We start from the raw sequence: 25,193 nt of genomic DNA, 5'->3' as shown, positions 1-25,193 counted from the left end.
AGGTAGTCCCTAGAAAAACCCACCCGCCGGCACCGCCACAAACACCGCCGTCAACACAGCAGCACAAACAAGCGCAAACACGATGCTCTGCACAAAAATGACATGCTGAATCTGCCGCAGCGCCGGCTCCTCCACCCATACCTCACGGTCAAACAGCCTGCGGGAAAAGGCACGCTCCCGGTAGCGAACCAGCCACGGCTCGTCCTCGTAGCTGTTGGCGGAACCAAAACTGTCGAACGAGCGCTTGGCGGCGCTGATGGCGTCCTCATCGTCGTCGTTGTCCAGGTCCGAGGCGAAGAGCTCCCACGGCCGGATGTGCCGGTGGCGCAGGCCGTGGAGGAGGATGCACTGTTGCTCGGGGTGGTCAACTTACAAAACACTCTTCCAACAAGGGTAGAAAAAGGGAACAAGAAACTTAACCGTACCATGCCCTTATAAACCCCCATCAGCGTCGCAAACCCCGCCACCCACGCGACCGCCGCCAACGCCCTATACCCCCTCCCCTCCCCGGACAACGTCAACACCACCGCCACCACGACGCCCACCAACACCGCGCCCGACCCCACCCCCCACGCGGTGCACAGGCGGGTGGGGTTAGCGTTGCAGATGCTCCAGCGGATGAAATTGGGGTGGGAGAGATGGCGCAGGGCGGCGTCGGTCTGGCGCGCGACCAGCGCGAACGCGGACGGGTGTGTGGTGTGCGCGAGCGCTTGGAGTGTGGTTTTCTGTTCGACTTCGGAGAGGTTGAGTTGGCGTGGCGCGCCGTCCATGATGTAGGTCGCGATGACCCGGTCGAGTTCCTTGCGGAAGGGTTGGATGGTGACTTTGGGTGCGGGGGGGGTTTTGTTAGTGGTGTTGATGGGGGGTGGGTGGTGGTGGTGGTTGGGGCGGCCGTCTTGGGTGGGTGTCGACGTGGTGGGAAGTGAAAGGTGGGAGGGACTTACATGGATCCTTCACGCCGGCGGACGCAAACGCCTGGCTGGCGAGATTCCGGGACCTGTCGGTCGGTGTGACGGGCGTTACGGGGGTGACGGGGGTGACGAGCTCGTCCCGGCTGTTAATGCTCTTCTCAAAGTCGGTGCCCTTGAAGATGGTGGCACTTCCCTTGGGCGACCTGCGCACCTTTTCGGCCTGGTCCTTTTTGATGCGCATGATGGCCTCGTCCTCCATCGCCTGGGTCCACTCAGGGGCCAGCGAGAGGTCGGCTGTTTTGGCCGCGGCAAAGCGCCGCTCATAGTCGCGGTGCCACAGGAAGAACTGGAGATTCTCTGCCGACCGCTCGACGTAAAGCAGATAGTTCATGAAATCGCGGAGTGTACAAGGCTGTGTTGCTGTCAGTTGTTGGGCCCTGGAAGGAGACTCCGGGCTAACACAACATACCGGACAAGTTCCTCCCTCCAGAATCCTGTCAAAACTGAGTGCCAGTGGAATCCCATTTGAGCTACTCGACTCGACGGACTTCAAGGACTTGCTGGAGCCTTGGTCATCGTGGTTTGAGGTTTGGTTGCCGGTGGAATCGGGCTTCTCAACATAGGCTGGCCGGCTGTTGATGGACTTGAGTAAACCCATGATGGGAGCAGTGGGCGATTATACAACGGGAGCCCAAGGGTAGGAGGCGAAGACAGACAGACACAAGCGGGAGAGATAGAAATAAAGCCGCAATAATACAAATACAAATTACAGGGTCGGAGAATATCAGAAGCGGGCTGGGAGCGGCGTTCTGACTGTTGGCGACCTGTTGGGCGTCTCCATGCAACGTAAAGGAGCTGGGAACGCTCACATGCCCCCAGCCTGCCGTTCCACGCACCTGGGGATGTGTGCGCGGCGGGAAGGGGGAGAAAAAGCGATGCTTCTGAGGCCAGGGGCCGTCAAGAAGGTTGGTTTTGATGTGGCTTGTAGCCAAGAGCGCGTGGAAAGATCAAAAAGAAAGGGAAGAAGGTTCGTCGCGATGGCGGAAGGCCGCGATTGGGGAAGCCCAGGGAGGACACCACCCGGGTTCAGCGGGCTCAGCGGGCTCAGCGGGCTCATCGAGGCGAATCGAGGCTAGGACAGAAGCTAAAATCCCTGCAGGTCCCAAGGTTGGAATCCCTAGGTCTGCGTGCGTGTGGTGTGGTGGGGTGTGACCAAATCTCCATGTCAGACTTCCTGTGCGGGAGGTGCCTCTGCATCTGCGCGCGTTCAGTCCGATCTTTACCCCTCTTCTTTGCATGTTTGGGCTTTCCAAGGGTGTCGCAGCCCTTGGGGTGTTGGTGATCAAAAATGCAGTCGACCAACTTGTGTGTTTCCATGGTTCATGCAAGGTGTTGGGCTGGGGAGCAGGGAAGCCATCGGGAAGTTGGTGTGGGGGGTTTCGGGGGCTTCGACGATCCGAGCCATCCCTGCAGCGAATCACTCAGCAAATCAGGGCTTTCCAATGGGCCAGCTTGTGATCAGCTCTCCACTTTACCAAGCCCAGAAGCATCAAAATCTCGGGACGTCAAACTATGTAGTTCCTGACTCAGCAGACCTGATGCACTGGTCGCCATCGAGATTACTTATGATGGAAGGTGCACTGGGTGAGAACGGAATGATTAGTGATTAGATAAGAAAAGAAAAATAAACTTTGAAGCAATTGGCCGCATTCATTGCAATACCATTAACGTTGGTAGGTTTCCTGACACCGACGAGTATCAAGGCCGACAAAGCCAAAACCCTCTTGTTGGACTCAGCAGTCCACACAGCACCGCCGTCATCATCGCCCGTCGTCGTGCCATCGCCACCAGGCTGTCCCAGGGAGCAGTCCCGCAAGCCCTGGGTACGAGTTGAACAGCGCGCCACGCTCACCCTCAAACACCCAACCACCCGCGCCAGTTAAGCATTAGCGACCCCCTTCCTCGTTGAACCAAGGGTGCTGGAGTGCCTTCCGGGCAGTGATCCGCCGCCGAGGATCAAGACAGGTCATCCTGCAAATAAGATCCTTGAACTGCGGGTCCACCGGCTGCCATACAGCCCAAGGCTCCCTCTTGTCTTCGGTGCTGAACGACATCAGAAGCCCTCCAAATCGGCTGACAAAGGGGTCATTCTCTCCTCCATGGTACTCGATGAAACCATGGAAGTCGTCGATATCATTGAGAAAATAAGATACGTGGCGCCTGAGAATCATATCCGATGGGTCCTCGGCTTTGTTCGCCTCGTCCGAGTAAAATATCATCCGGTCGAGCCAGACATATATGGCCTGGATCGAGGTAAGCCGAGGTAGACATTCGTTAGTATCTTGGCGGCCAACATTAAGGGTTGGGAGAGGGGCAGGGTTGTGGAACTTACAACGATGCCGAATGAGAAGATATCGGCGGGGGTATTCTGCGCTCCTCTTGCCCACGCTTCAGGGCTCCTCCAGAACTGATTCCCAGAGAGCCGCTTCCCGAGGCCTCGAGAGTTAGGAGGTACAACAAAAGCGTCCTCCAGGTCCGTGATCTGGACATTCATAAACTCAAGAGTCCCATCACTTTGCTTGAACGTGTCCATCATGATGTTGGATGGTTTGATATCTATTAGAGATGTTAGTGGCTAAAAGTTAACATACCAACATATGGATAGACGACTGACCTGTGTGATAGATGTTCTTATCATGTAGGCCAGGCAAGCCTGCGAGAGCGTCCCTCAATATCATCTTCTTGGCAGATGGAGGGATTGCGGCCGTGTTGACTGACTGTAGATCATACTGCAGGAACGGAAATACAAACATATGGCGATCGGGGATGCTGTCGATAAACCTCCGGATATGGGCCGAGTCGACGAGTTTCTGCAGATCCAGATTATATTGAAAATCTCCGGGCAAGATATCCTTCAGTATATATTGCTGTCCCTCGTGGCTGTTGTAGAGCAAGGGTTAGTCCTCGGTTAGGAAGAGCGGAGGCTATCACGACTGAACCTACATCGCACGGTACAAGCAACAGAGCAAGGGTCCCCTCGGCCGTTCATAAATTCTCATCAATTACGTAGGATCTCCCTGAGGCCGACGTAACTTGTGTTCCTTTGGCAAGAGGCTGTTGGCGGGGAGCTATTGAAGGGGGGTTTGTGGTCGACGACATGCTGGCGAATGAGATTCCATTTCGTCTGGGAACGCAAGGGAAACAACGTGGCGGAGCGCGAAGGTTGGGCAAAAGAAGGGAGCGAGAGGAGAGCCGATATACCAAGGAAGGCCGTGACCGCAGACGCGCAGACAGTGTTACCGCGGGGGATGCCATCAATGGCAAACGAGCGGCACTCCCTTATGATGTTTTTGACACTGGTCGAGCCATGTGTGAAGATATGACGGTCCGAATGAGCACCTAGCCCCACGATCACACGGTGCGACCCGTGAGTAACAAGGGGTTATTCATACTGTCTCCATGATCCCGGCTATCTCCTGCCTCACGTACATACATAGTAAGGCAAGGCGACTTTAATAAGGAGAGACATTGTTCGGCGAACGGCCCAGTCGTCGTTGGCTATGTGACGCAAATCTCGCTGTGGGCTAGGATTGCTATCTCCGATGACATGAAGGCTCACTGGGTTGCTGCTGTAAAAGAAAAGGCAGACAAGGTGTAACGGGCTGTGCCCGAGGTGGGCCTCGGTAACCCTCGGCCAGCTCACGTACAAGCACGGTCCACCGAACCCCTGGATGAAGCTATTCCCAGTTGCCCCACAGCGCACCGAACATTCTAGCAATGCGCTCGGGCCATCGCGCTCGCGATCATAAAGCAGCCCCACGAGCTGCCAGATTCTCTCATCTTTCCTTTTCTTCTTCAAGCTTAGTGTACTCGTAGAGTCGTCACCAGTTAGTTGCAATATACTCCTGGGACCGTTACACAAGGGGAAACTGGTATCCAACTTAGGATATCAGGGAGGCTTCTATCATGGCATATTCCATCCCTAACTCCAAATGCGGGTGCCGACGAAACCTTCGACGAGTAGAGAAACGAAACAAAAGCCAATCAGAAACCCGAAATATAGGTACTTTATACATGCATTTAACTCAGTTTCTTTTATTTAATTCATTTTCCTCGGGTTCCTTTATTCAAGTTATTCTACTCGGCTTCCGTCGTCTTTTTTCTGTTTCCTTGATTCCCTTCTTTCTTTCTTTTTTCTTTACTTCCTGCTTCCTTCTCGAGTTCAGCTTTTTTGGCCAGATTCACTTAGAGGGCGCCTCTAATTTGCTTTCCAAGGATCAGTTCAAAGAGTGTACTAGGTACCTAGGTAGTTTGTGCTTCGTTCAAAATCAGCCAGTCCATCCGGCGAACAACCACATATTCAAGAGGATTACTCGGCGGCGTCCAGTCGTGCTGTCTTGGCGAGCGCCTTTCTGGCCGGCGCGTTCGGGTCGTCAGTATTAAGTGCCTTGTCGTGTTTGTCGACAACGCTCTCCAGGTCGTTGGCGCGCCCTGTGAGTTTCCGGATCTTCTGCGCATATTTTTCAAGGACCTGGGCGATTCGTTCTTGTAGGTAGGCGACGTTGTCGACCTTCGCCTACATTGGCTTGCTCCAGTCCTCGTCCGTGGCCGCCTCGCCGTCGTTCCCCGTTTGTTGTGTGTCGCGACTTGCCCGTGCCCTGAGCTGCTTTGATATGCTCCTACAAAATTCACTATTAAGCGACTTAGGGTATTCTGTAAAGTTATTAAATATATTTTACGTTAATGTTAGCTATCTAGAAATTTTAACGCTGTCGATATCAACTTCATCCCTAAACCACCGCTCGTTCTCCTTAACTTCCATCTTAACTCCATAAATTAGCACTTGTTTTATCATTCCCCTCCTCCCAAAAATATAGTCTGAGATACCCGATGTTCGCCACCACTGTCCCGCCTCATCGTGCCACTCATACCAGTGCTTAACTGTGATCTGAGCTCTTTTGTCAGTGAAACCATACTATACTTTATTCAGATAACAGCTTGAGAAAACAAACCCGATTGTCCGTAAATGCAATAAGGTCTTCCCTTACGCGGCACTCCTTTTGCCTTTCCCACTTTTGGGCCAGAAAGCTCACAATCTCGGCCCGGCCCTGGAGAAGGGAGTTGCCTTCCCGCCACGTGGAGTTGTAGGCAAATGTGGATTGGAGTTGCTCTAGATTTCTAGAACTGGTCAATATATAACGTTATATCAGGGTAGGTAGCTAGTATGTCTAACCTCCTGTTCCATATTTCTTGCCCGGTCTTAACCTTCTGATAGGCCGTCTCGGGCGTGAATGGGGGCCGGGACAGCCAACCGGACTCGGAGTTGAGGAAAGAAGAGGAGTCCGTCTCGGGGTAGGTGGTGAGATAGGACGCCATGGTCACAGAGCTCCAAGATGTGTTGCGGCAAGTAAGATGGCGAACGGCGAACACAGATAGCGAAGGGCGGCCACAAATGACGAAGGGCGGCCACAAGTAACGAAGGGCAGGCACAAATAGCGAAGGGCGAGGCCAGCAAATATACCACAATAACAAAAACAGTACTGAAAAGAGGGAGGGAAAATCACGTCCACCACTCGGGTTGGGTCGATGGCTTAAAATAATGGCTGTATCCTTGGGACGACTGGTGAACTGGGGTGCCAGCCCCTCTGTTACCAGAGGACTAGTGGGCCAGACTCTCGATTTTCGATTTTCTTCCGCTTCGGCGTCCTTGTATTTGGTCAGGAGCCTGGCGGCCCTTGAGGCGAGGACCAGGAAGGCCATTTTGACTTTCTTTACCGCGGCCCTGCTCTATCACTCGCCCCGACACGGCAAACTCGGCTCTACATACCGCACTCGTGCGTAAGGGAAGTGCTAGAAATGGCACACGACCATACACACCACTTCGGACCGAGGAGGACGGCACAAGAACTGAGCAACTTATCCTTGGCCCGCGTAACATACCAGATTACCCGATATATCCAGCAATATTTGGAGTGCCTCGAGAACGCAACGAACAGACAACCGCCACTGGGCGAACTAAGCCCGATCGATACAACCAGAACCCCATTCCCGGTCATACAATCACACTTGACTTCGTCACAGGTCTCCCAGCCATCGAGGATAGCCGAATCTGGGCAACACGTTCATGTCCGTTTCTGGCAGATTCGAGAAAAGGACCATCCTCATCCCCGGAAGAAGCGACCGGATCGCAGAGCAACGGGGAAGGCAACTACTTCTGTATCTATAATTACCTGACTGGGGACTGCCAGCCCAGATCATCTCTGATCGGGGCCCCAAGTCCGTATCCAACACAAGACGCGCGGCAGGTGGCCCAGGCGTTGGTGGTGTTGAGGCGTATCACCACTTCACTAGGTAGCCGATGAACGCTACCGTACACGTCAATAGTGCGCCCTTTGCCGCTCGTGCGGGGAATAGGGAAGCTGGCAAGTGGGTGGCAACAGAAGTCATGTCACAAAACTAGAAGAGCTGGTCCTTAGGTATCGAGCCTCCTCAGACTCTTCGTTCGCCTCCCCATCACTAGGGTCTCCCTGCCTGTCGGTCTTGGCCATCTCTGAATAGTTTTATCACGCTGAACAGGTGGTCCGCAACTGTCTAACCTGTGAAATCTGGGACATGTGCATCGCCACAGTCTTGACGGCACGAATCACGCTCTCTGAACTGCTTTTCGTCAAACAAATTGGCGGCGCCCTCCGAACAGGCGAACCCGCGTGTCCTCAAGAGTTCTTTATCAATCGTAGGTGTTATGGTAGGCAAAATTCGTAATCTCCATGTCTCTTATCCTAAGTCCTGTCTACATGTACCTAAATGGTAACTTCACACAAGTCGCTGAACTCCTGGAAATAAATGCAATGCCTGGACCCGGGACCCGACAGCCTCTGCCATCCGGCGAACGGAAAAACAAAGTTCCCTCCCCCTGACCCCTGACCATCTCGCAAACAAAAAGGGGTAGGTATGTAACTAGGTACTTACTTGTAAATAAGGGGTAGGTATGTAACTAGGTACTTACTTGTAAATAAGCCACTCCCGCCGAAAGGAACGATCGGCTGGGAGGCGGGAGACGGGACCAGCGGTAGACGGGCCATCTCCGACCGTTAACCCGGGCGGCCCCACCGTGCAGTCGTGCACCAGAGTGAAGTAAGGCACTACTGACCTCGGACTCTTGAATTGATTACCTTACCTCGGTACGAAGTACCTTAGTTATGTCCGTAACGATTGATGCAGCCGGGTCGTCCGATTGGAGAACGTCGAACGCCGAACGTCGAATAAGCCGAAAGCTCCGAATACTTAAAAGTTGGCCTCGATTGGGTTATCTAGGCAGCCGATGGCGCAATGCAGTGTTCCCCAAGCACCATGGATGATTTGGGAAAGGCTGTGCGGCACAGGCTTGTAATTGAGCACCTTGACGTCCACTGCATGTTGTACCTATGTTGTGTATGTGCAAGGTCCCAACTGCGTTAATGTGATGAGAGCAAGGGGAGCAGCTCCGAGCGGATCCACTAAACGAACCCCTCTGCCCACTGCCCCTCAACTCCACGCTATAAACAACTCCAACTCCCCATCCTCGACGGCTTGAGGAACAAACCAACAAAACTTTGCTACTCGCCCCAGGATACTAAAACCACCATATTACCAGCCACATCTCAATTGATCACTCACTCAAAATGGCCACCCTCCAAGCCGGCTCCTCTTTCCCCGACGGTGTATCCTTCAGCTACATCCCCCCCACTGGCAACCTCGACCTCACAGTCTGCGGCATCCCGACCACGTACGACGCCAGCAAGGGCAAGTAAAATCCCTCTCTTCACCAAAGCAAAGCACCCAGCCTAGAGGGCCCTTACCCCCCGCACACACACAAACAAACCCAACCCAACCCCAAACTAACCCCCCCTTTCCCCCCACCCTCAGATTTCCAAACCCACAAAGTCGTGCTCGTCGCCGTCCCCGGGGCCTTCACGCCCACATGCCAGGAGCAGCACATTGTCTCCTACCTGGCGCACCTCGCCGAGCTCAAGGCCAAGGGCGTCGACAAGGTCATTTTCATCGCGTCCAACGACGCCTTCGTCATGTCGGCGTGGGGCAAGGCGAATGGGATTAAGGATGAGTCGATTGTAAGTTTATTCTTCTGTTGATGCGCTGCTTACTGCCTGCGGATGCTGGGGGTGTGGTGGGGGCGGGGGGTGCGGGGGTTGATGTTGGATTGAGCTGAGCTGACATGGAAATAATAGCTTTTCATGTCGGATGGTGGTGCGGCGTTTAGCAAGAGCATTGGCTGGGCTAGTCCCGACCGCACCGGCCGGTATGCCGTCGTGGTGGACCACGGCAAGGTTGTCTATGCTGAGGCAGACACTACCAAGGGGAGCATCGCGAATTCCGGGGCAGAGGGTGTTTTGGCGAAGCTGTAAGCGCAGTTTGGCAGTGTGAAGACTTGGGCAAGAGGTCATAGATTGGCTTGGTGGGTTTGGCGTCGGGGTAGGTAGGTAGATGCGCCGCGCCACTCCATCATCATTACATTCATAGAGGAAGAAGCTCGTCCCTGCTCAACCCGCTCCCGTGCGCCGTGCTGCTTCAAGTGAGACCAATGCATAAGTCGGCATTCTGTGAGCTACCCATGCAAATGGCCCCCCTCCCCCGTCACGCAGGATCCATGCAACCGGCCCTTTCAGAAAAACAAGCTGGCTCTGTCAACTTGTTGCGAGAGCAGAAACCCTATAAGAGAGCTGAGCAGGCAAAAAACCGAGTACCGACCGACCGACTCCAGCGTTTTCCCTCCCGGCCACAGGCAAGACCGTAAGATAACCATTCATCTATTGTGTGCTCCTTGCATGACCTGGCTTTCCCTTTGCCTCGGAAAGAACACGCTCCCATCCCGGACCAGCAACCGCCAAAGACAGAGAGACCTTAGCGGGTGTTGGCGGCCACCTTTTGCTGCGCGCCCTTCGCACTCTGCTTGCCGACGATGCGGCCGCCAGCGCCCTTGGACGCGGCGGCAGCGTTCTTGGCCTTCTCGGCCTTCTTGGCCGCCTGCTCAGCCTGCTTCTTCTCCTTGCTCTCCTTGATGGCAGCCAGGCGGGCCGCGCTGCGGGTCTCCGGGCGGATCGAGCGGCGCTCCTTGATCACATCGAGCGAAGCACCAACGATGGCACGCTGCGACTTGACGGTGCGGCGAGTGCGCTTCTTGGCAACTTCCTATATGGGGAGTCAGCGGGCCGTCCTGTGATACTCCTGAATATATTCCTCATCCATGTCGTCATCGCAACCAACCCCCTCCCAATCGTTCCCATCTCGTTCTCGGACATGTACAAGTGCGGGGAGTTCGTACCTCTGAGATGCCCTTGCGGTGTTGCCTGCGGTAGAGGACGGTCCAGGCAATGCGGCGGGGGTTCTTGCGCTGGAGGAACAGCGACTCGGACTTGCCGTTCTGGAAGCGGAAGACCTTGCTGTCGCCACGGACGTACAGCTTACCCTGTAGTGTGAAATATGGTCAGAACTGTCGCTGTCTCGAACGAAATCATATCTCCCAAGACTTCCGACGCCAAACCCCCCACCCCGGTCCTCGTCTGTCATCATTCAACTTCGCGCGTAGCTCTCGGGCTCACTGAGGGACTCGGGATGGGAAATTCGGCGTCGGTTTCGATCGGGGAGATGGGCAATTCGTACCTTGCCGGGGTAAATCCGCTGGCCCGAGAAACTGTCGTCGTAGGTTCTCATTTTGGCGGTGTTTGTCGATTGTCGTTGTCGGGTTGCTTCCTCGAAGTTCAAGGTCCCACGTCGATTTTCGCCAAATTCTTTGGTGCAGGTTGTGGGATAGGGCTGTCTCTGTGATAGGCTGCTGCGCGAGTGCAATAGGCCCACTTTAGAGATGTGGCTGTGCGGGACCGGACGCCACTGTTCCTGTAAACAGACCCTAACCCTGTTATCGCATCGGTTACTTACCTCCTTGTTGTTCTCCGTTCAAGTCTCTTCCCGATGATTCGTCTAACGTGCTTCAAATAGGCAGACTCGCGATGGGTAATGAAGCTGACGACGTAGCGGCGGTTGTGCTAGAAGAGTTTGGAAAACTCCCTGCAAAGCGCCGACCTGCTGTCCGCGATAATGGACTCCGGGAATGGGTACCCTTGAGCGGCATTGTTGTGAGAGGTACATTGGCAACTGTCCACAAGGTTTCTATCGGTGTTCTGACTTTATATTTTGAGATTAGGTCCAACATTCTTAAAATGCGTGGCGCTGGCGTGAGTCTCATCCTTGGGCCACAACCCCCCTGAATGCTCCCAAGCCCTCAGTTACGAACTGAGTGTTGACACTGCTTGCAGGACGGGCATGAAATGCCTCCCGGTTTCTAAGCTCCCACAGGCCAACGGCGTTGCCCTTCATGACTGGCATGCCGAGGTTCTCGCTATTCGGGCTTTCAACCGGTTTATTCTCGACGAGTGTCGCCACCTGGCCGAGGACAGTTCCGCAGAATCTGACTACCTCCGACGAAGGACAGAAGAGGAGCTGCCCGCAGCCTCTAACGGGTCCTGGCACCGCCAACCTTTTGCCTGGCGCGAAGATCTGACCCTCCATATGTACTGCTCCGAAGCCCCCTGTGAGTTGCCTGCCTCCATCCCCTCGCCACCTATCCATCTCCATTCCCCAAACTAACAACCCCCAGGTGGTGACGCCTCCATGGAACTGATCATGTCCTCCCAAGAAGACGCCACACCATGGGAACCCCCTGCCCCCCTAACCCCTTCTCCCCCACCTGCCCAACAACCCTCATCACCACCCCCAATAACCTCCCCCTCCCCAACCCCCACCCCCCTCCTCGGCCGCGGCTATTTCTCCCACCTCGGCATCGTGCGCCGCAAGCCCGCCCGCGCCGACGCGCCCCCCAGCCACTCCAAATCATGCAGCGACAAACTGGCACTCAAGCAGTGCACGTCGCTGCTGTCGTCGCTCACGGCGCTCTTTGTCTCGCCGCGGGGGGTGTATCTGGCGAGTTTGGTGTTGCCGGTGGCGCAGTTTTCGAGGGAGGGGTGTAGGAGGTGTTTTGGGGCGGGTGTTGCGGAGGGGGATGAGGTTGGATTGGGGGCCGGTGGGAGGATGGCGCCTGTTGGGGGCAGGGTCTGGGAGGGGACTGGGTATGGGTTTCGCCAGGTTGTGGTGGAGACTACGGAGAGGGAGTTTGAGTTCTCGCGGAGGGGGGCGGGGATGGCGGGGGAGGTGAAGGTGGTGTCGAGCAACCTTGCTGTTGCATGGACGGCGGGCGGGGAGGTGGAGGAGGGGTTGATTGGCGGGGTGTTGCAGGGGAGGAAGGGGGTTGATGTGAAGGGAGCTAGTTCGACGTCGCGACGGAAGATGTGGGCAGCCGCGGTGATGGTTGCGGGGATGTTGGGAGAAGAAGGGATAGTTAAGGAGCTGGGGGCGGCATCGTATGATGGGGTTAAGGAAGGGAGCTTACTACAGGGTAGGAGAAGGGTGAAAGAAGAGGCAAGGAGGGAAGCACTGAAGGGATGGCTTAGGAACACAGGTGACGGTGAATTTCATCTGTGAGGTTGAGATCTTCCGTGGTATATACCTAGGTACTGGCATGCCGGAAGCTGCGCCGCAACGACCAAGTCTGGCGCCTCCCTTGACATGGTCACGTACTCTAGCGATTGACTACACCCCCCAATCGACCATGTGGCCCTCCTTATCCCTCAGACCTAGGCTCTGAGGCCGATGTAATGGATACTGTAGACGCCGGCATGCCTTCGTGGAATAACATAATCGTTTCTGTCCTCGCAACACCAAGAAATGCAAAGCACGGAACGAATTGTGATAGAGTTTTATTTCCCGGGATCAGGTCGTTCACTCGACCTTGTTCTCGAAGCTCTCGCCGGCCACGAGGTCGGGGATCTCATCGTCATCATCCTTCTTCTGCTGCATGTTCTGGTAGCTCTCGGCCAGCTTGCGGAGCGAGGCAAGCGAGTCGGGGCCGAGCTGGTTGAGGATACCGGGCACGAGCTCGGTCAACTCCTTGTCCTCACCGTTGCCGTAGATGGCGAAGGTGTTGGAGGGAACAGCGGCGTGAACTAGAAACCCAACTTGTCAGCAATTCGTCCGCTGACCTTGTCGGCCGATCGTACGAACCCTTGGGAGCGGCGAAATGGATAACGTTTCCATCGCTCTTGAACATGTTGACCTCCTCAATAGCCTGGATGGGCTGGACATTGAGCTTCTTCAGCGACTGCTGCAGCTTCTTGTCATCGGCACCAGAGCGCGCAGGCGCGCGCTTCACCTTCCTCCGGGGGGTGCCCTTGCCACTATTCGTCACAAAAGTTCGTCAGAATCTCGGATCACTGCGCGGGGTTCGAGGCAATTTCGGCGTGATTGAATCTAGACATACCCTGCCGGCAAGGTGGGTTAGTTAGTCGGCCGATCGGAAGCGGGGAAATCGAGGTGAGAGAAGCAGCAACGTACCGATACGAGCGGAAGCACCAAGCTTCTTCAAACGTTCCTGAACGTCCGCCATGATGTTGTAATGTGGAGGATGGAGTTTTGGTGGGGGAGGGACAAGATGGCTGGGGCGACGACTCGGTAAGCTTGAGCTTGGGGTTGATTAGTTAGCCTAGGGCAGTTTTGGGGCCAGTGCACACACACACAACACACAACACCTTGTTTGTCTGCTGCTGCGGGGATGCAATCGTCAAAGGTGCGAAACGGCGGGTTGGAACGTACTCTGTCAATCGGGGATAAATTCCGTCCTGGTTTTACCTCGGAGTATCGTGATAGGCCCGCGATGCCTTCTGCCTTGTCTGGTCGTCAGTGGTTGGAGAATTTGTGTGCGCCTGGGCCCTGATATTTTTCGCAGTCGCATAAACTTTTACCCCACTTTGACAGCTGCTCACCGGCCTCACCGTGCCCCTCACCTTGCGAGGATCCAGCCTTCTGCGGTAGGAACAAAGAAAGTCATCCAAAAGCCCAAATTCCTTTGCTTTGATGTCTTTTATTTGATTCATTTTACTCGATTTTCTTTATTTCTTTTTCTTTTCTTGATTCCTTTTACTTCTGTCTCTTTCTTGATTTTACTCACTTTTCGAGTTCATCCTTTTTTGGCCAGAGGGGGTGAATAGGCGATAGGCAGCTCCAACGGGCCACACTAAATAGATGGTGATCATGTGAGGGAAGCTGCTTTTATTTTTGATGTATTAGTTAACCTTTTTTCAAAATCTCCGACCTTAGGGCTCTGCCAAGTTATCAAGATGCTTGCTCTCATCCAACCCTGGATCGTGATATCACATGTCAAGGTCCAAGTCGACCACACCCTCAGCCCATAACCCGCTGTTGTGGGAGTTTCTTGTTGTACAATCCAAATCACACACATCGTACAATCAACTAGCTGTTCGTCACCCCTTCCCACCGTATCACCGGGTGGTCTCGGATGATGCAGATTCTGCCGGCAACCCAGCCTCCCTCCTCATGGCTTCTTTCCTGGCCTTCAACTCCTCTGCCGCCTTCAGCGACTCGGCAATGGAGGCTTGCCTGACGCGCTCCTTTTCTGCCTCGGCTTGGACAGTCCATACTACGTCCTGATTAGTAGACAAACCAGGGGTATCTCCACGGATGTCCAAACACTTACTTGGCTTGTCAGATTTTGAGTCCCTCTTGAGCCTAGTAACAAAGTCGTCAAACTCTTGTTGCCGCTCGAATCTCCTCTCCAGACTCCGCTTCTGGAGTTCGGGATTGTATTTTTGGAAGAGTTCCTCGTCAGTGGGTTGCACCCATCTTGTGAAAGCCGGGCCACCGACAATGATGGCGCCGCCCCTATCTCATCTTGTCAGCGAGATGCCAATTTCAACAGGGCTCGGAAGAGCTTACGCGACGAGCATTTTGGTCCATAACCACCAGTTGAAGGGTTTTTTGACCATCTTGAAACGGGGAACTCAAGATTCCAGCCGGGTTAGCCGGCCGCCGAGAGTTGAGTGATAGCGTTGCTCTTGAATATTTATTGCCCAAGTTTCTTTCCGGCTACTCTGTTCGCTCATCGAGTCTCAAGTCTCTTTCTCAATGAGGTCGGCTGCTCGAAGGCGGCCAGATACGGCAGAAAATTGTCCAAGGAAGAAGGAAGCAAGGGTTAAAGCCTGTGGGGCACAGGTCATGTCATGCGGCAGCGGCCCCGCTGAACCCTCTGGGGCCGCCAACGGCTGCCGTCTCAGAATGTTTCTTCATGGAAAGTTTCTTTCCGGGGCAAGGCCCAATAGCAATGCGGCTCTCCCGAATTACAAGCCACCTTCACGAGACTGTATCGGGCCTTTCTCACAATCACCACTCGGCTGTTGAAGCTGAGCCAGCTCTATTTCTTCGATTTCTTCAATGGAGGGCATATCCCGCGTGTTTTCACGGCAACACAATGAGGAGAGCTCGCCTCGACAAGCTTCGGGAGATGTCTTGAAACACAAGCTGGGTCCATCCATGAAGACAATCTCGGATGCCGGGCGGATGACAAGGTGCAGTGGCTCCTTTCTCGAATCTTACGTCCCTGTGGCGTCGGGAAATCAAGTTGCGAGTTTTCGACAATGCCCGCTCTTGTGAAGCGCCCAAAACGCGGTTGGTACGAAGTACGATGCAACTACCTAATGAGGGAGTAATTAGGTGCCGCCGCAGGCTTGCAGGTAAATAAATGCACTGTTCCATCCCCCTTGAATGTTTCGTTGCCAGTCCTGGCCAGGCTCCAGCTGCAGAGTTATTCGGCCTACTTCCCGTCTGGCCCCCTCGATAGCAAGCCTGCAGCCGTCCAGTTCCGCGATCAAACGTGGCGGGTAGGGGCTTTGATACCAATCACGACGAGACCGTGGGCGGCTTTTGATACGCGGTCGTGTTAGGTAATTACGCCGCCGCGTCAACACCTCTCGGCCGGCCCTCGGGCCTGTAGAAGCGTGAAAAGGCTTTGACAGGTAGGAGGGTGATCGCCCATGCGAAGTCGTCGGCAACAGATGAAAACCTGGGAGTGTCTGACCCCGAGGGCGAATCAACCCACTGATCACCGCCGAGAACCAAATGTCAGAGGGAGAACCCGGACGTGGTCCAGCTGACTCTCTTGTTGTGTTATTTACACCTGTTTCACACCCATACGGCTCTATACGGGCTGTGTGCCTAAGTTGAAGAGCCGCCCACGCCAGGGATTGCAATGAAACAGGGGAGTAAAGTTGGTTGCCCTCTTTACAAGTAGACAGCTTTGACAAGCCCCAGCCTTGGGAAAGAAGCAGTTGGCGCAAGACGCCTGGTCGGATCAATAGAACGACAATTAAGGGTTCATTACACAGCGTTGTATTGAGACCCTTGCCATGTGTAACAACCCCTGGGCCGGGGCTGGCCCCGCGCTGGGTCAAAACCCACCCTACCCGTCCAAGCCTGAGGGGTGCACCCGGCCACGGAAGAACGGCTTTTAGCTTATCCAGCAACGCCCGGGGCACAATGCATTCCTCTGCCTCCGGGTTGTGACCTTTTCAACGACCGCACTTTTCAACACCTTCCCCGGTCCCGCCGGCCATTCCATTCCTTGGGAGCACTGCATGCTCTATTGTTTCACACCCTTCCTTTCTGTATCCTTGTGCTGCAACCTTTAGACACGCGTTCTTTCGAAAGACGACAGTGACGGCCATCACACTTCTTTTACCTTATTAGGCTCTTGGCTGTGTCGTCGTTGCGCTGCGGTGCGGATCCTACGAGGCTGCCGACTCTGCGTGTCGCCCATCACCCTTCTTCGGTGTCTCGCTCGACTTGCCGCAATAAATCGAAACCGACCTCCGGGCTTGCCGACTTAATTTGGGCTTTCGAACTCGCCATCTGGTGCTGTTGCCATGCGACTACTTTAGACCCGCCACAGAGACGACAACTACGAGCCGAACAGGTTATTACCGACACAGACCCGGTTCGTTGGCATCATGGCGTATAACGGCCAGTACGATGGGCCCCCCGGCCCTGGTGGGCGTCAGCAGTATGGCGGAGGACCGGGAGCTCAGCGCCCGCCGCCGCAGCGACAATACCCTCCCGGTCCTCAAGGACCCCAGCAATACAACGCGCCGCCTCCCCAGCAGCAGCAGTACGATCAGTACCAAGACGGATATGGCCAAGGCTACGATGAATATGGCAATGGATACGACCAGGGTTATGATCAAGGCTATGGCGGACAACAATACGACGACGGTGGCTACGGAAGAGGAGGACCTCCAAATCAAGACTATCAGCAGGAATACTACGATCCGGGTCCGAATGGACCCGGGCCCGGAAGGGGAGGAGGACGACCTATGCCCAGCGGAAGAGGAGGCCCAATGAGGCCTCCGCCTGGCGGAGGTGGTCGAGGTGGTTACCCACCCCGCGGTGGCGGCTACCCTCAGGGCCCTGGCGGCCGAGGCTACCCCCCGCCCGGTCGTGGTCGGCCAATGCCGGCTGAGCGTGCCGCGAATTCAGACCCCGGTGGTGAGTTTGGGAGCACATAACCGCCGCCCTGCCACAATGGTATGCTAATACTTGATTTCAGCAAACCGAGGATCGCCCATGGGTGGCCCAGGCCATGCCGGCCCCTTCCCGTCCTTCCCCGGCGCCCCGCGCAAGACAGATTTGGAACAAGAACAGCAGATCGTGGCAGGTATGGAAGGTATGGACATATCAGGACAGCGGCCAGGGCCGAGAGGTCCGAACGGTCCGCCACAGCAGCGAGGGCCTATGCGTCCCCCGAACGGCTACGGCGGACCGGGGCCGATGGGGCCTCCTCGCGGCCCACCGCAAGGCTACCACCCGCAAGATTATCCGGACCAACGCCGCGGCCCTCCACCGCCAGGGCCCGGGTACGGACCGCAAGGAGGCGGTTACCAAGAGGAGAACTTCGGACCTCCGTCTCGGAGCATGACAATGCCAACGAGAGATCACATGGACATGCGCCAGCCCGGTCCTCCTATGCGGCGGGACAGCGCCCCTTTCAATGGCCCTCCTCCCCGTGGGGTGCCGCAGAGACCGAGCACCGCACAGGGGATGCGGCAGCCTCCGCCTAGGATCTACCCTCCGAGCGGCAATGGCCCTCCTCAGCAAGAAGGATATCAGGAGCCTCCACAGAGAGGTGGGCCCGACTCCGGCTACGGCCAAGACCGACCTTCATCTATCGACAATTTCTATGACTACTACGGCGGAAATGAAGTCTACCAGGGGCAGAACCATCCCGTGGCTTCGGCCGCATCCGAGGTTCCGGATTTCGATGCCATGTCAGCGCAACAGCAGCCGAGAAACTCATTCGACACGCACATGCAGCCCGGCCAACAGGAGCAAGCTCAGCGTGGTCCCGGTAGATACCCCGAGGTAAGCAGGGCCAAATCCCAGCCGGACTTGCGTAACTCGCAGACGGCCGTGTTCGAGATGGCAGGGGACATCCCGCCGCTGCCTACCCAACAACCCGGCCAACCACCAGCGGGGTTGCCCAACGGTCCGGCGCCTTACCAAGGGCGTGCCGGTCCGTCTCCAGGGCCGGGACTACCTCCAGGCCCGGCGCCTTACCGACCCGGTATGCAACCTTCGCCCCAACCAGGGCCCGGTCCCGATAATCTTCCCTCCCATCCCACCCCCGTTCGCCCCGGGCACATGCCTGGCTCGGTAGTCAACCTCAGCGATCGGCCACCACCGGTGAGGAATTACAGCGGCGCCACCAACTACAGCGGCAACTCGGGGCCTTCTCCTGCAGGAGGAGGAGGCTACCAACAAGGTCCGCCGCCTATTCAACAGGCTCCCAACGAACCTGCGGCGAAGCCTGCGGAAGCGCCCGTCACCATCGAAGAATTGGAACATTTGCGGGCCGTGGTCAAGAACGATGCCGGTGACCAAGTGACGGCCCTCCGCCTCGCCAAGCGCCTCGTCGAAGCGTCGGATGCACTCGTGCCCAATCTCCCAGACCCCAAGGCGCGCGCCCGGTCCCGCGACCGCTACCTCGTGGACGCACACAAGATCCTCCGCAAGCTCGAAAAGGCCAACAACCCGGACGCCATGTTCTTCCTCGCCGACTGCCTCGGGCGCGGCCTCTTTGGCAGCGAGCCCGACAACGCGCACGCCTTCTCGCTCTACCAGTCCGCCGCCAAGCTAGGCCACGCCGCAGCCGCCTACCGCACCGCGGTCTGCTGCGAGATCGGCAACGACGAGGGCGGCGGCACGCGCAAGGACCCGCTCAAGGCCACGCAGTGGTACAAGCGGGCGGCCACGCTCGGCGACACCCCCGCCATGTACAAGGTGGGCATGATCCTGATCAAGGGCCTGCTCGGGCAGCCGCGCAACCCGCGCGAGGCCATCAGCTGGCTCAAGCGGGCGGCGGAGCGGGCCACGGCCGAGAACCCGCACGCGCTGCACGAGCTAGCCCTGCTCTACGAGAGCGCCGAGCCCAACGACGTCATCCTGCGCGACGAGCCCTACGCCTTCCAGCTATTCCAGCAGGCGGCCGAGCTGGGCTACAAGTTCAGCCAGTTCCGCCTCGGCTGCGCCTACGAGTACGGCCTGCTCGGCTGCCCCATCGACCCGCGTCTGTCCATCATGTGGTACAGCCGCGCCGCCATGCAGGAGGAGCACCAGAGCGAGCTGGCCCTGTCCGGTTGGTACCTGACGGGGAGCGAGGGCGTGCTGCAGCAGAGCGATACCGAGGCCTACCTGTGGGCGCGCAAGGCCGCCATGGCGGGGCTGTCCAAGGCGGAGTATGCGATGGGGTATTTTACGGAGGTGGGGATTGGTGTGGCGGCCAACTTGGAGGATGCGAAGAGGTGGTATTGGAGAGCTGCTGGTAAGTTTTTTTTGTTTGACTATTTTTCCCAACCCGGCTTGGAACTAGATGGAGGAAATAAAGAGTGAGCAATTACTGACATATCATGAACAGCCCAGGACTTCCCCAAGGCGAGAGAGCGGTTGGAGGACCTCAAACGCTCCGGCAAGAGCGGCCCGCGCGCTAGGGAGAGAATATCGAGAAGCAAGATTGGGAAGCAGCAGGAAGGGGAGTGCTCGGTGATGTGACAGGCAGGGCCGGGTGGCGAGGCCAGGCAGTGAATGGTGAGCTGGCAGCGAGCGATGCGATATGTCACCTGGGAAACTGATAATGATGGGGATGACACTGGCAAGATGTCAACGAGGAGTGAGGAGATGATGATTGTCTACGTGGTGGCGGTACGGGTTCCAGGAAAGAGAGGAATGAATAAATGCTTTGGCTTCTCGGCCGCCAAAATAAATAGTCTTGCTAGGGATGAAATGAAGGGACCCTAGGAACGTCCTTGAATTTCGGCCTCAAAAGTCCCAAAGCTTGCGTTGATCGAAAGCTCTCGCAAAGCCCTATCTAGCCACACCACGTGCACCGACGCGCAATCCGCAGCGCGGCCGCAGTAGGCGTGGAAAGAAGGGCGATCCGGGACACGCAGTCGCCCTGGAAATCTCTGTCGCCCACGCACGGACCCACGAGCTACCCGACCCACCCACAGTTACCCAGACGACCACGCCCCCCTGAACCCCTGAGTGGAGGCGGGATGGCCGGCCCTACTGCCCCAGTCCAAAGGGGAAGAAGTGGGCTAGAGCAGTCCCGACACTTGCCCCCCACCCCGCCCCTCTCACCCCCACCCTCCGACATAGAGGTTATCAAGAAGATGGTTGACGAGCTGGTGGGACTAGCAGACCCCGAGAAGAAAGGGACAGCCAGAGGCATGGGACAGGACCTGCTAGCAGCCGTCCGGAAGGTGCACAACGCGTCTCAGTCACAGACTGGAAACATCTCGCTTGCCAACCTCCGCAAGGTGGTGGCCGAGGAAATGAAGGCAGCCGTCAACGGAACCGGAGCCCAGGACAGAGGATCCTGGGCCGCAGTGGCCGCTCATGGAGCTGCCCCCTCTCAGCCGCAGCCTAACACGCCGACAAAGATAGTGCCGACCCGCATAAACAAGGAGATTCTAGTCAGAGGCAGAGGAATGCCAGCCGATCTCGCCAAACGCACCCCGCAAGAAACCATCCAGGCCATCAACCGGGTGTCTATCAAGAAGGGAGCAGTTGCGGCCCGAAGGCTCCCCAGCGGCGATACAATCGTCACATTCCAGAACGCAGGCGCGAGAGATTGGCACTCGATGAACACCAACTGGATCAAGGAGGCTTTCGGAGAGCAGGCCCAGGAGAGCAAGAGAACCTTTGCAGTCCTGCTAAAGGGCGTGTGGAAGAAGGACCTCCAGGGGGTCACCGAGGAGGAATTCGGGAAACAAACAGGCCTCCACACAGTCGATAAAGTGAAGTTCAGAGTGCCGAGACACAGGGAGGCGACCCGGGCAACAGTGCTGGTTGCTTTAACCTCCCAGGAGGAAGCACGCAAGGCGTGCGACGAGGGAGTGATCTGGAGGGCTCAACTACTGGACTGCGAGCCTTACTGGGCTGCCCTTAGCCCAACACAGTGCTACAAGTGCTGGAAGTGGGGACACACACAACATCATTGCAAGGCTACCCCATTGTGCCCGCGCTGCGGGACGAAAGCCCATGGAGAGGGCGGCAGGGACGGCGAGAACCAGTGCCCTACTCACAAAAACGAAATCCCACTCCGATGCCCGGCCTGCGGAGGAAGGCATCCGGCGTGGTCAGGAGAGTGCCCGGAGAAGTCGAGGACCCTCGCCAAGGCCAAGGAGGCCTACCAGTTCCGGCCACGGACTTATGAGACCGCAGCGGCGAACTCTGCCAGCACGGCCCCTACGAGAGCTCCCGCGTTTAACTTCGAGGGCGAGGAGAGGGACGACAACAGCTATCAGGTGGTAGGCAGGAAGAGGTTGAGAGGAAGACCGACGAATGCGGCTGCGGCCCAACGTCAGGCTCTCTTAGACCCCCAGCAGACCAGGATCAACTTCGAGGCTCCGAGGGTGCAGTTCGCAAACCCGGTAGTCAACGGTGTCTACACCGCCGCTCCGCCGCCCCGAGCGCCCGAACCGGCTACCGGACCAACGCCTGCCGTCGCCGCCAACCCTGCGGTCACTGCTACTCCGAACCAACGCGACCCCGAGGGGGACACTACGATGGACTCGATCACCGTCGCAGGCGATGAAAATTAAAATTTTACTCTGGAACACCGAAGGAATCAAGCAAACACTGGAAGTGTTGCTGGAAGAGGCCAAATACGACCTCTTGGCTGTGCAAGAACCGTGGATTAATAAGGCGACGAAGTCTACATACTGCCCCCGGAGCAGCAGATACCACCTGGTACACAAACTCGAGGGGCGGGCAGCGATATATGTAAGCAAAAGATTTGAAATCAGGCAGTGGGACTCCGAAGCCGCGGAGAATTGGTGCCGCGTGTGGTTCCCAGAGGCGGACCTCGGAAGGGAAGACCCCGGATTGGAGCTTTGGTCCATATACAACCCTCCCGGCGGCGAGAACGTACCGAGAGCCCTGCAAAGGCGGCCAAGGCCAAGCCACCCGGTGGTTCTGGCAGGTGACTTCAACTTGAAGCACCCACTGTGGGACGATTTCGGGCGCTACGACAGGGAGTCTGAAGACCTACTGCAGCTGGGTCTCCTGTGGGACCTCACCATCAGGACCCCAAGGGGAGCAACAACACGAGCCCCTCAGGGGCGACAGCGGGGCCGTCCGTCAACTATAGACCACTTCTGGGCCTCGGGAAACCTCCAGACAACATACTACGGGGAGGAGTGTCGCGGAAAGTCAGACCACTACCCACAGGTGCTCGAGATCGAGGGGAGGCTGGGGCCGAAGCCAACCCAGCCGGACGGCTGGGCCTGGAACAAGATGGACAGAGAGAGGGTGAAGGCTGAAGCAGCGTTGCTATGCAAGGCCATGGGGCTCACGGACCCGGGACCGGACGGACTACCGGCCAGGACCCGGACAGTCGAGGGTCTTGACAAAGCTTTCGATAGCCTGGTTGAGTGGCTCACCTGGGTCGCGGGGGAAAGCACTCCACGGAAGAAGGCGAGCTGCGGCTACAGCTCTCCCTGGTGGACTGTGGAGGTGCAGCAGGCCGCCCGGGAGGCCAGGAGAGCCGAGAGGTTGGCGAAGGAGACTAGGGCAGAGTACTGTTGGGAGGAGCTCAGCGAAAGGCTCAAGGACCTTGCCAGAACAACGCGCGAAGCACGGACGAGGGCTTGGAGAAACAGCGTACAGGAAGCAAGCGAGGCAAAGAAGCCCGATCAGATGTGGAGCTTGGAAAGATGGGCTAGGCTGCGGAGCTTTTTGCCGCCAGAACCACCGAGGCTGCCGGAATTTAAGGACTCTTCCGGACAGGTAACGGCCAAAACGCACGACCAGAAGGCCAGCGCGCTGGCCGAGAGGTTCTTCCCGGACCCACCGGCCAACCTGACGGACGTGGAAGACCCAGCCTTTTTGGGCAGCTGGAACCCGGGCTTCGACGTTGTACAAGCAGTGACGCCGACCGAGATCACGGAAGCGATAGGAAGAGCAAGCCCCTGGAAGGCGCCAGGCGAGGATTTGCTCCCGATGGGCCTTCTGAAGGCGTGCGGAGCACCGTTAGCTGAAGTGCTGGCCCTTCTGGCGACAAGGTGTCTGGAGCTAGGATGGTTCCCGAACCGTTTCAAGAGGGCGAAGACTGTAGTACTACCGAAACCAGGAAAGGCTCCGCCGGTGTATCAGACCCCGGGGGGATACAGGCCCATTGCTCTGCTGCCAACCCTAGGGAAGGTAATAGAGTCAGTGGTCGCCAGGAAGGTCACTCAAACTGCAGAAGTCAACGGCCTCTTACCAGATGAACAAATGGGGAACAGAGCACACCGCTCCACAGAGCTGGCTGTCCGGCTAGTAGTAGCCCAGGTCCAGGAGGCGTGGAGACAGAAGGGTGCGGCGTCCCTATTGCAACTGGACATCTCAGGAGCCTTTGACACGGTCAACCACACCCGACTGCTAGCAACTTTGCGAGAAATGGGCTACCCGAGGTGGCTGGTCCTCTGGACGAGAGACTGGTTGACTGGTCGAGAGGCCACCCTTCTTTTCGACGGCAAGACGGCGGCACCGACGGCAATTCGGGCAGGGGTCCCCCAAGGCTCACCCCTTTCCCCTGTTCTCTTCATCCTCTATATTTCCTCGTTATACAAGCAGCTAAAAGACGAGCACCCTCACTTGGCTATAACGGGGTTTGCGGATGACACCAACCTCCTGGTGTTTGGTCGAAACCCCGAGGCCAATGTCCGGCAACTGGAGGCGGCGTGGGAAACATGCATGCGATGGGCGGACAGTCGGGGGATGAAGTTCGCCCCGGAAAAGAGCGAACTGATCCATTTCAACAAGGGACGACGGCAGTGGACAAACCAGCTGGAACTCACTAACCCAGGGGGAGGCACCAGCCCCGTCAGACCGAAGGAGTCTGCCAGGTTCCTGGGAGTCTGGCTGGACCGGAAGCTCAACTGGAAAGCCCACCTTGCGGCGGTGGAGAAGAAGCTGAGGACCCAGAGCTATGCCCTGTCGAGGCTAGCGGCATCGACGTGGGGACTGGGTCTAGCCAAAGCGCGAGAAGTGTACACAAAGTGCATCCGGTCAGCGCTGGCCTATGGCGCATCGTCGTTCCACATTCCCACGGATGTGGGAGGCGAACCGGTGAAGAAAGGCATCACCAAGGCCCTCGGGAAGGTCCAGAACAAGAGCCTGAGGATTGTGGCGGGAGCCTTTAAGTCTACCCCCATCCGTAACCTTGAGACAGAGACGTGGGTACCACCGTTGGACTTATACCTAAACAAACGGCTTGCAGATTTCGAAAACCGACTCCAACAACCCGATCTGGACGACGGCCAAGGCGGCAAAAAGACGGCGGGGAGCGTTATCCTTACCGCCTGCCGCAAGATACAGCAGAGGCTCAGCTCGAGGAGGGGCAACAGGGGCCGACCGCGAACCTTGAGGCCTCAAGGGCCCACGGCGGTAGAGAGAGCCGCGGGCACGATCATGCGCTGGACGGGGGGAACCATAGACACGGACAAGGCAGTAGAAGAGGCCTGGAGAGCGAGGTGGTTAAAGGAACGGGACGGCAGAGCAATCACCAGGCCGGCGGACGACTTTGACCATCAGCGGGAGACGCTATTCCGGAACGAAACCCTAAGGAGGCATGACGGTCTCAGCAAGGCGAAAAGCTCACTGCTCATTCAAATCCGGACGGGAGCAATAGGCTTACGGGACTACTTGTTTACACGGGAAGTCCCGGAGGTTCTGACGCCTGCCTGCGAGTGTGGCGAGGGACGAGAGACTGCCGAACACCTGGTAGTGTGGTGTTTGGCCCCACCGTTGACTCGAAGATGGGAGAGAACTGGAATTCGGACACGACGG

At 56.9% G+C, this 25,193-nt stretch overlaps 9 protein-coding genes across 9 annotated transcripts; 3 read left to right on the top strand and 6 right to left on the bottom strand.

Moving 5' to 3' along the window:
- Nucleotides 1-9: 9 nt before the first annotated feature.
- Nucleotides 10-1,569, bottom strand: F5144DRAFT_604544 (uncharacterized protein; the record flags this gene model as incomplete). The annotated part of the gene is made up of 4 exons (XM_066791352.1): nt 10-348; nt 426-823; nt 945-1,323; nt 1,381-1,569. The coding sequence occupies 4 exons, from the start codon at nt 1,567-1,569 to the stop codon at nt 10-12; spliced, it is 1,305 nt and encodes a 434-aa protein (XP_066641756.1).
- A 932-nt stretch (nt 1,570-2,501) lies between these two features.
- On the bottom strand, nt 2,502-4,320 carry F5144DRAFT_578795 (kinase-like domain-containing protein). Its single transcript, XM_066789284.1, has 4 exons — nt 3,915-4,320; nt 3,586-3,851; nt 3,304-3,527; nt 2,502-3,214 (listed from the first exon to the last, which is right to left on the bottom strand). Exons 1-4 carry the CDS (start codon nt 3,968-3,970, stop codon nt 2,858-2,860), a joined length of 903 nt encoding a protein of 300 aa, XP_066641755.1. The 5' UTR covers nt 3,971-4,320; the 3' UTR covers nt 2,502-2,857.
- A 1,573-nt stretch (nt 4,321-5,893) lies between these two features.
- On the bottom strand, nt 5,894-6,287 carry F5144DRAFT_594403 (uncharacterized protein; the record flags this gene model as incomplete). Its single annotated transcript, XM_066790572.1, has 2 exons — nt 5,894-6,089; nt 6,145-6,287. The coding sequence occupies 2 exons, from the start codon at nt 6,285-6,287 to the stop codon at nt 5,894-5,896; spliced, it is 339 nt and encodes a 112-aa protein (XP_066641754.1).
- A 1,916-nt stretch (nt 6,288-8,203) lies between these two features.
- Nucleotides 8,204-9,453, top strand: F5144DRAFT_578794 (Redoxin). Its single transcript, XM_066789283.1, has 3 exons — nt 8,204-8,693; nt 8,817-9,019; nt 9,137-9,453. The coding sequence occupies exons 1-3, from the start codon at nt 8,573-8,575 to the stop codon at nt 9,311-9,313; spliced, it is 501 nt and encodes a 166-aa protein (XP_066641753.1). The 5' UTR covers nt 8,204-8,572; the 3' UTR covers nt 9,314-9,453.
- On the bottom strand, nt 9,454-10,715 carry F5144DRAFT_578792 (60S ribosomal protein eL24). Its single transcript, XM_066789282.1, has 3 exons — nt 10,569-10,715; nt 10,231-10,374; nt 9,454-10,097 (listed from the first exon to the last, which is right to left on the bottom strand). Exons 1-3 carry the CDS (start codon nt 10,617-10,619, stop codon nt 9,810-9,812), a joined length of 483 nt encoding a protein of 160 aa, XP_066641752.1. The 5' UTR covers nt 10,620-10,715; the 3' UTR covers nt 9,454-9,809.
- A 513-nt stretch (nt 10,716-11,228) lies between these two features.
- On the top strand, nt 11,229-12,443 carry F5144DRAFT_594400 (adenosine deaminase/editase; the record flags this gene model as incomplete). Its single annotated transcript, XM_066790571.1, has 2 exons — nt 11,229-11,496; nt 11,563-12,443. 2 exons carry the CDS (start codon nt 11,229-11,231, stop codon nt 12,441-12,443), a joined length of 1,149 nt encoding a protein of 382 aa, XP_066641751.1.
- F5144DRAFT_578787 (nascent polypeptide-associated complex subunit beta) lies at nt 12,424-13,719 on the bottom strand. The gene is made up of 3 exons (XM_066789281.1): nt 13,353-13,719; nt 13,023-13,196; nt 12,424-12,964 (listed from the first exon to the last, which is right to left on the bottom strand). The coding sequence occupies exons 1-3, from the start codon at nt 13,402-13,404 to the stop codon at nt 12,741-12,743; spliced, it is 450 nt and encodes a 149-aa protein (XP_066641750.1). The 5' UTR covers nt 13,405-13,719; the 3' UTR covers nt 12,424-12,740.
- Nucleotides 13,720-14,057: 338 nt separating this feature from the next.
- F5144DRAFT_578784 (assembly factor CBP4) lies at nt 14,058-15,052 on the bottom strand. The gene is made up of 3 exons (XM_066789280.1): nt 14,751-15,052; nt 14,512-14,696; nt 14,058-14,454 (listed from the first exon to the last, which is right to left on the bottom strand). The coding sequence occupies exons 1-3, from the start codon at nt 14,798-14,800 to the stop codon at nt 14,297-14,299; spliced, it is 393 nt and encodes a 130-aa protein (XP_066641749.1). The 5' UTR covers nt 14,801-15,052; the 3' UTR covers nt 14,058-14,296.
- A 1,620-nt stretch (nt 15,053-16,672) lies between these two features.
- Nucleotides 16,673-20,066, top strand: F5144DRAFT_305997 (uncharacterized protein). The gene is made up of 3 exons (XM_066783923.1): nt 16,673-17,351; nt 17,413-19,683; nt 19,777-20,066. The coding sequence occupies exons 1-3, from the start codon at nt 16,817-16,819 to the stop codon at nt 19,908-19,910; spliced, it is 2,940 nt and encodes a 979-aa protein (XP_066641748.1). The 5' UTR covers nt 16,673-16,816; the 3' UTR covers nt 19,911-20,066.
- Nucleotides 20,067-25,193: the final 5,127 nt, after the last annotated feature.

Source organism: Chaetomium tenue (genome assembly GCF_020726465.1).
Source record: "Chaetomium tenue strain MPI-SDFR-AT-0079 chromosome Unknown F5144scaffold_5, whole genome shotgun sequence".
NCBI classification, from domain to species: Eukaryota; Fungi; Ascomycota; class Sordariomycetes; order Sordariales; family Chaetomiaceae; genus Chaetomium; species Chaetomium tenue.
This window is presented reverse-complemented; position numbering and strand designations above follow the sequence as displayed.

What these genes read in the sequence shown, in the direction of transcription:
- F5144DRAFT_578787 (XM_066789281.1), bottom strand. Translation starts at nt 13,404, where the DNA reads ATGGCGGACGTTCAGGAACGTTTGAAGAAGCTTGGTGCTTCCGCTCGT. An exon ending in TGGTGCTTCCGCTCGTATCG is followed by an intron (nt 13,197 to 13,352) that starts GTACGTTGCTGC and finishes TTGTGACGAATA; the next exon opens with GTGGCAAGGGCACCCCCCGG. An exon ending in CCATTTCGCCGCTCCCAAGG is followed by an intron (nt 12,965 to 13,022) that starts GTTCGTACGATC and finishes TTGGGTTTCTAG; the next exon opens with TTCACGCCGCTGTTCCCTCC.
- F5144DRAFT_305997 (XM_066783923.1), top strand. Translation starts at nt 16,817, where the DNA reads ATGGCGTATAACGGCCAGTACGATGGGCCCCCCGGCCCTGGTGGGCGT. An exon ending in CGCGAATTCAGACCCCGGTG is followed by an intron (nt 17,352 to 17,412) that starts GTGAGTTTGGGA and finishes ACTTGATTTCAG; the next exon opens with CAAACCGAGGATCGCCCATG. An exon ending in GTGGTATTGGAGAGCTGCTG is followed by an intron (nt 19,684 to 19,776) that starts GTAAGTTTTTTT and finishes TATCATGAACAG; the next exon opens with CCCAGGACTTCCCCAAGGCG.
- F5144DRAFT_578794 (XM_066789283.1), top strand. Translation starts at nt 8,573, where the DNA reads ATGGCCACCCTCCAAGCCGGCTCCTCTTTCCCCGACGGTGTATCCTTC. An exon ending in CACGTACGACGCCAGCAAGG is followed by an intron (nt 8,694 to 8,816) that starts GCAAGTAAAATC and finishes CCCCACCCTCAG; the next exon opens with ATTTCCAAACCCACAAAGTC. An exon ending in GGATTAAGGATGAGTCGATT is followed by an intron (nt 9,020 to 9,136) that starts GTAAGTTTATTC and finishes TGGAAATAATAG; the next exon opens with CTTTTCATGTCGGATGGTGG.
- F5144DRAFT_578784 (XM_066789280.1), bottom strand. Translation starts at nt 14,800, where the DNA reads ATGGTCAAAAAACCCTTCAACTGGTGGTTATGGACCAAAATGCTCGTC. An exon ending in TGGACCAAAATGCTCGTCGC is followed by an intron (nt 14,697 to 14,750) that starts GTAAGCTCTTCC and finishes AAGATGAGATAG; the next exon opens with GGGCGGCGCCATCATTGTCG. An exon ending in CTCAAAATCTGACAAGCCAA is followed by an intron (nt 14,455 to 14,511) that starts GTAAGTGTTTGG and finishes ATCAGGACGTAG; the next exon opens with TATGGACTGTCCAAGCCGAG.
- F5144DRAFT_578795 (XM_066789284.1), bottom strand. Translation starts at nt 3,970, where the DNA reads ATGAGAATTTATGAACGGCCGAGGGGACCCTTGCTCTGTTGCTTGTAC. An exon ending in TAAGAACATCTATCACACAG is followed by an intron (nt 3,528 to 3,585) that starts GTCAGTCGTCTA and finishes CATCTCTAATAG; the next exon opens with ATATCAAACCATCCAACATC. An exon ending in TCTTCTCATTCGGCATCGTT is followed by an intron (nt 3,215 to 3,303) that starts GTAAGTTCCACA and finishes ACCTCGATCCAG; the next exon opens with GCCATATATGTCTGGCTCGA.
- F5144DRAFT_578792 (XM_066789282.1), bottom strand. Translation starts at nt 10,619, where the DNA reads ATGAGAACCTACGACGACAGTTTCTCGGGCCAGCGGATTTACCCCGGC. An exon ending in AGCGGATTTACCCCGGCAAG is followed by an intron (nt 10,375 to 10,568) that starts GTACGAATTGCC and finishes TTCACACTACAG; the next exon opens with GGTAAGCTGTACGTCCGTGG. An exon ending in ACCGCAAGGGCATCTCAGAG is followed by an intron (nt 10,098 to 10,230) that starts GTACGAACTCCC and finishes CTCCCCATATAG; the next exon opens with GAAGTTGCCAAGAAGCGCAC.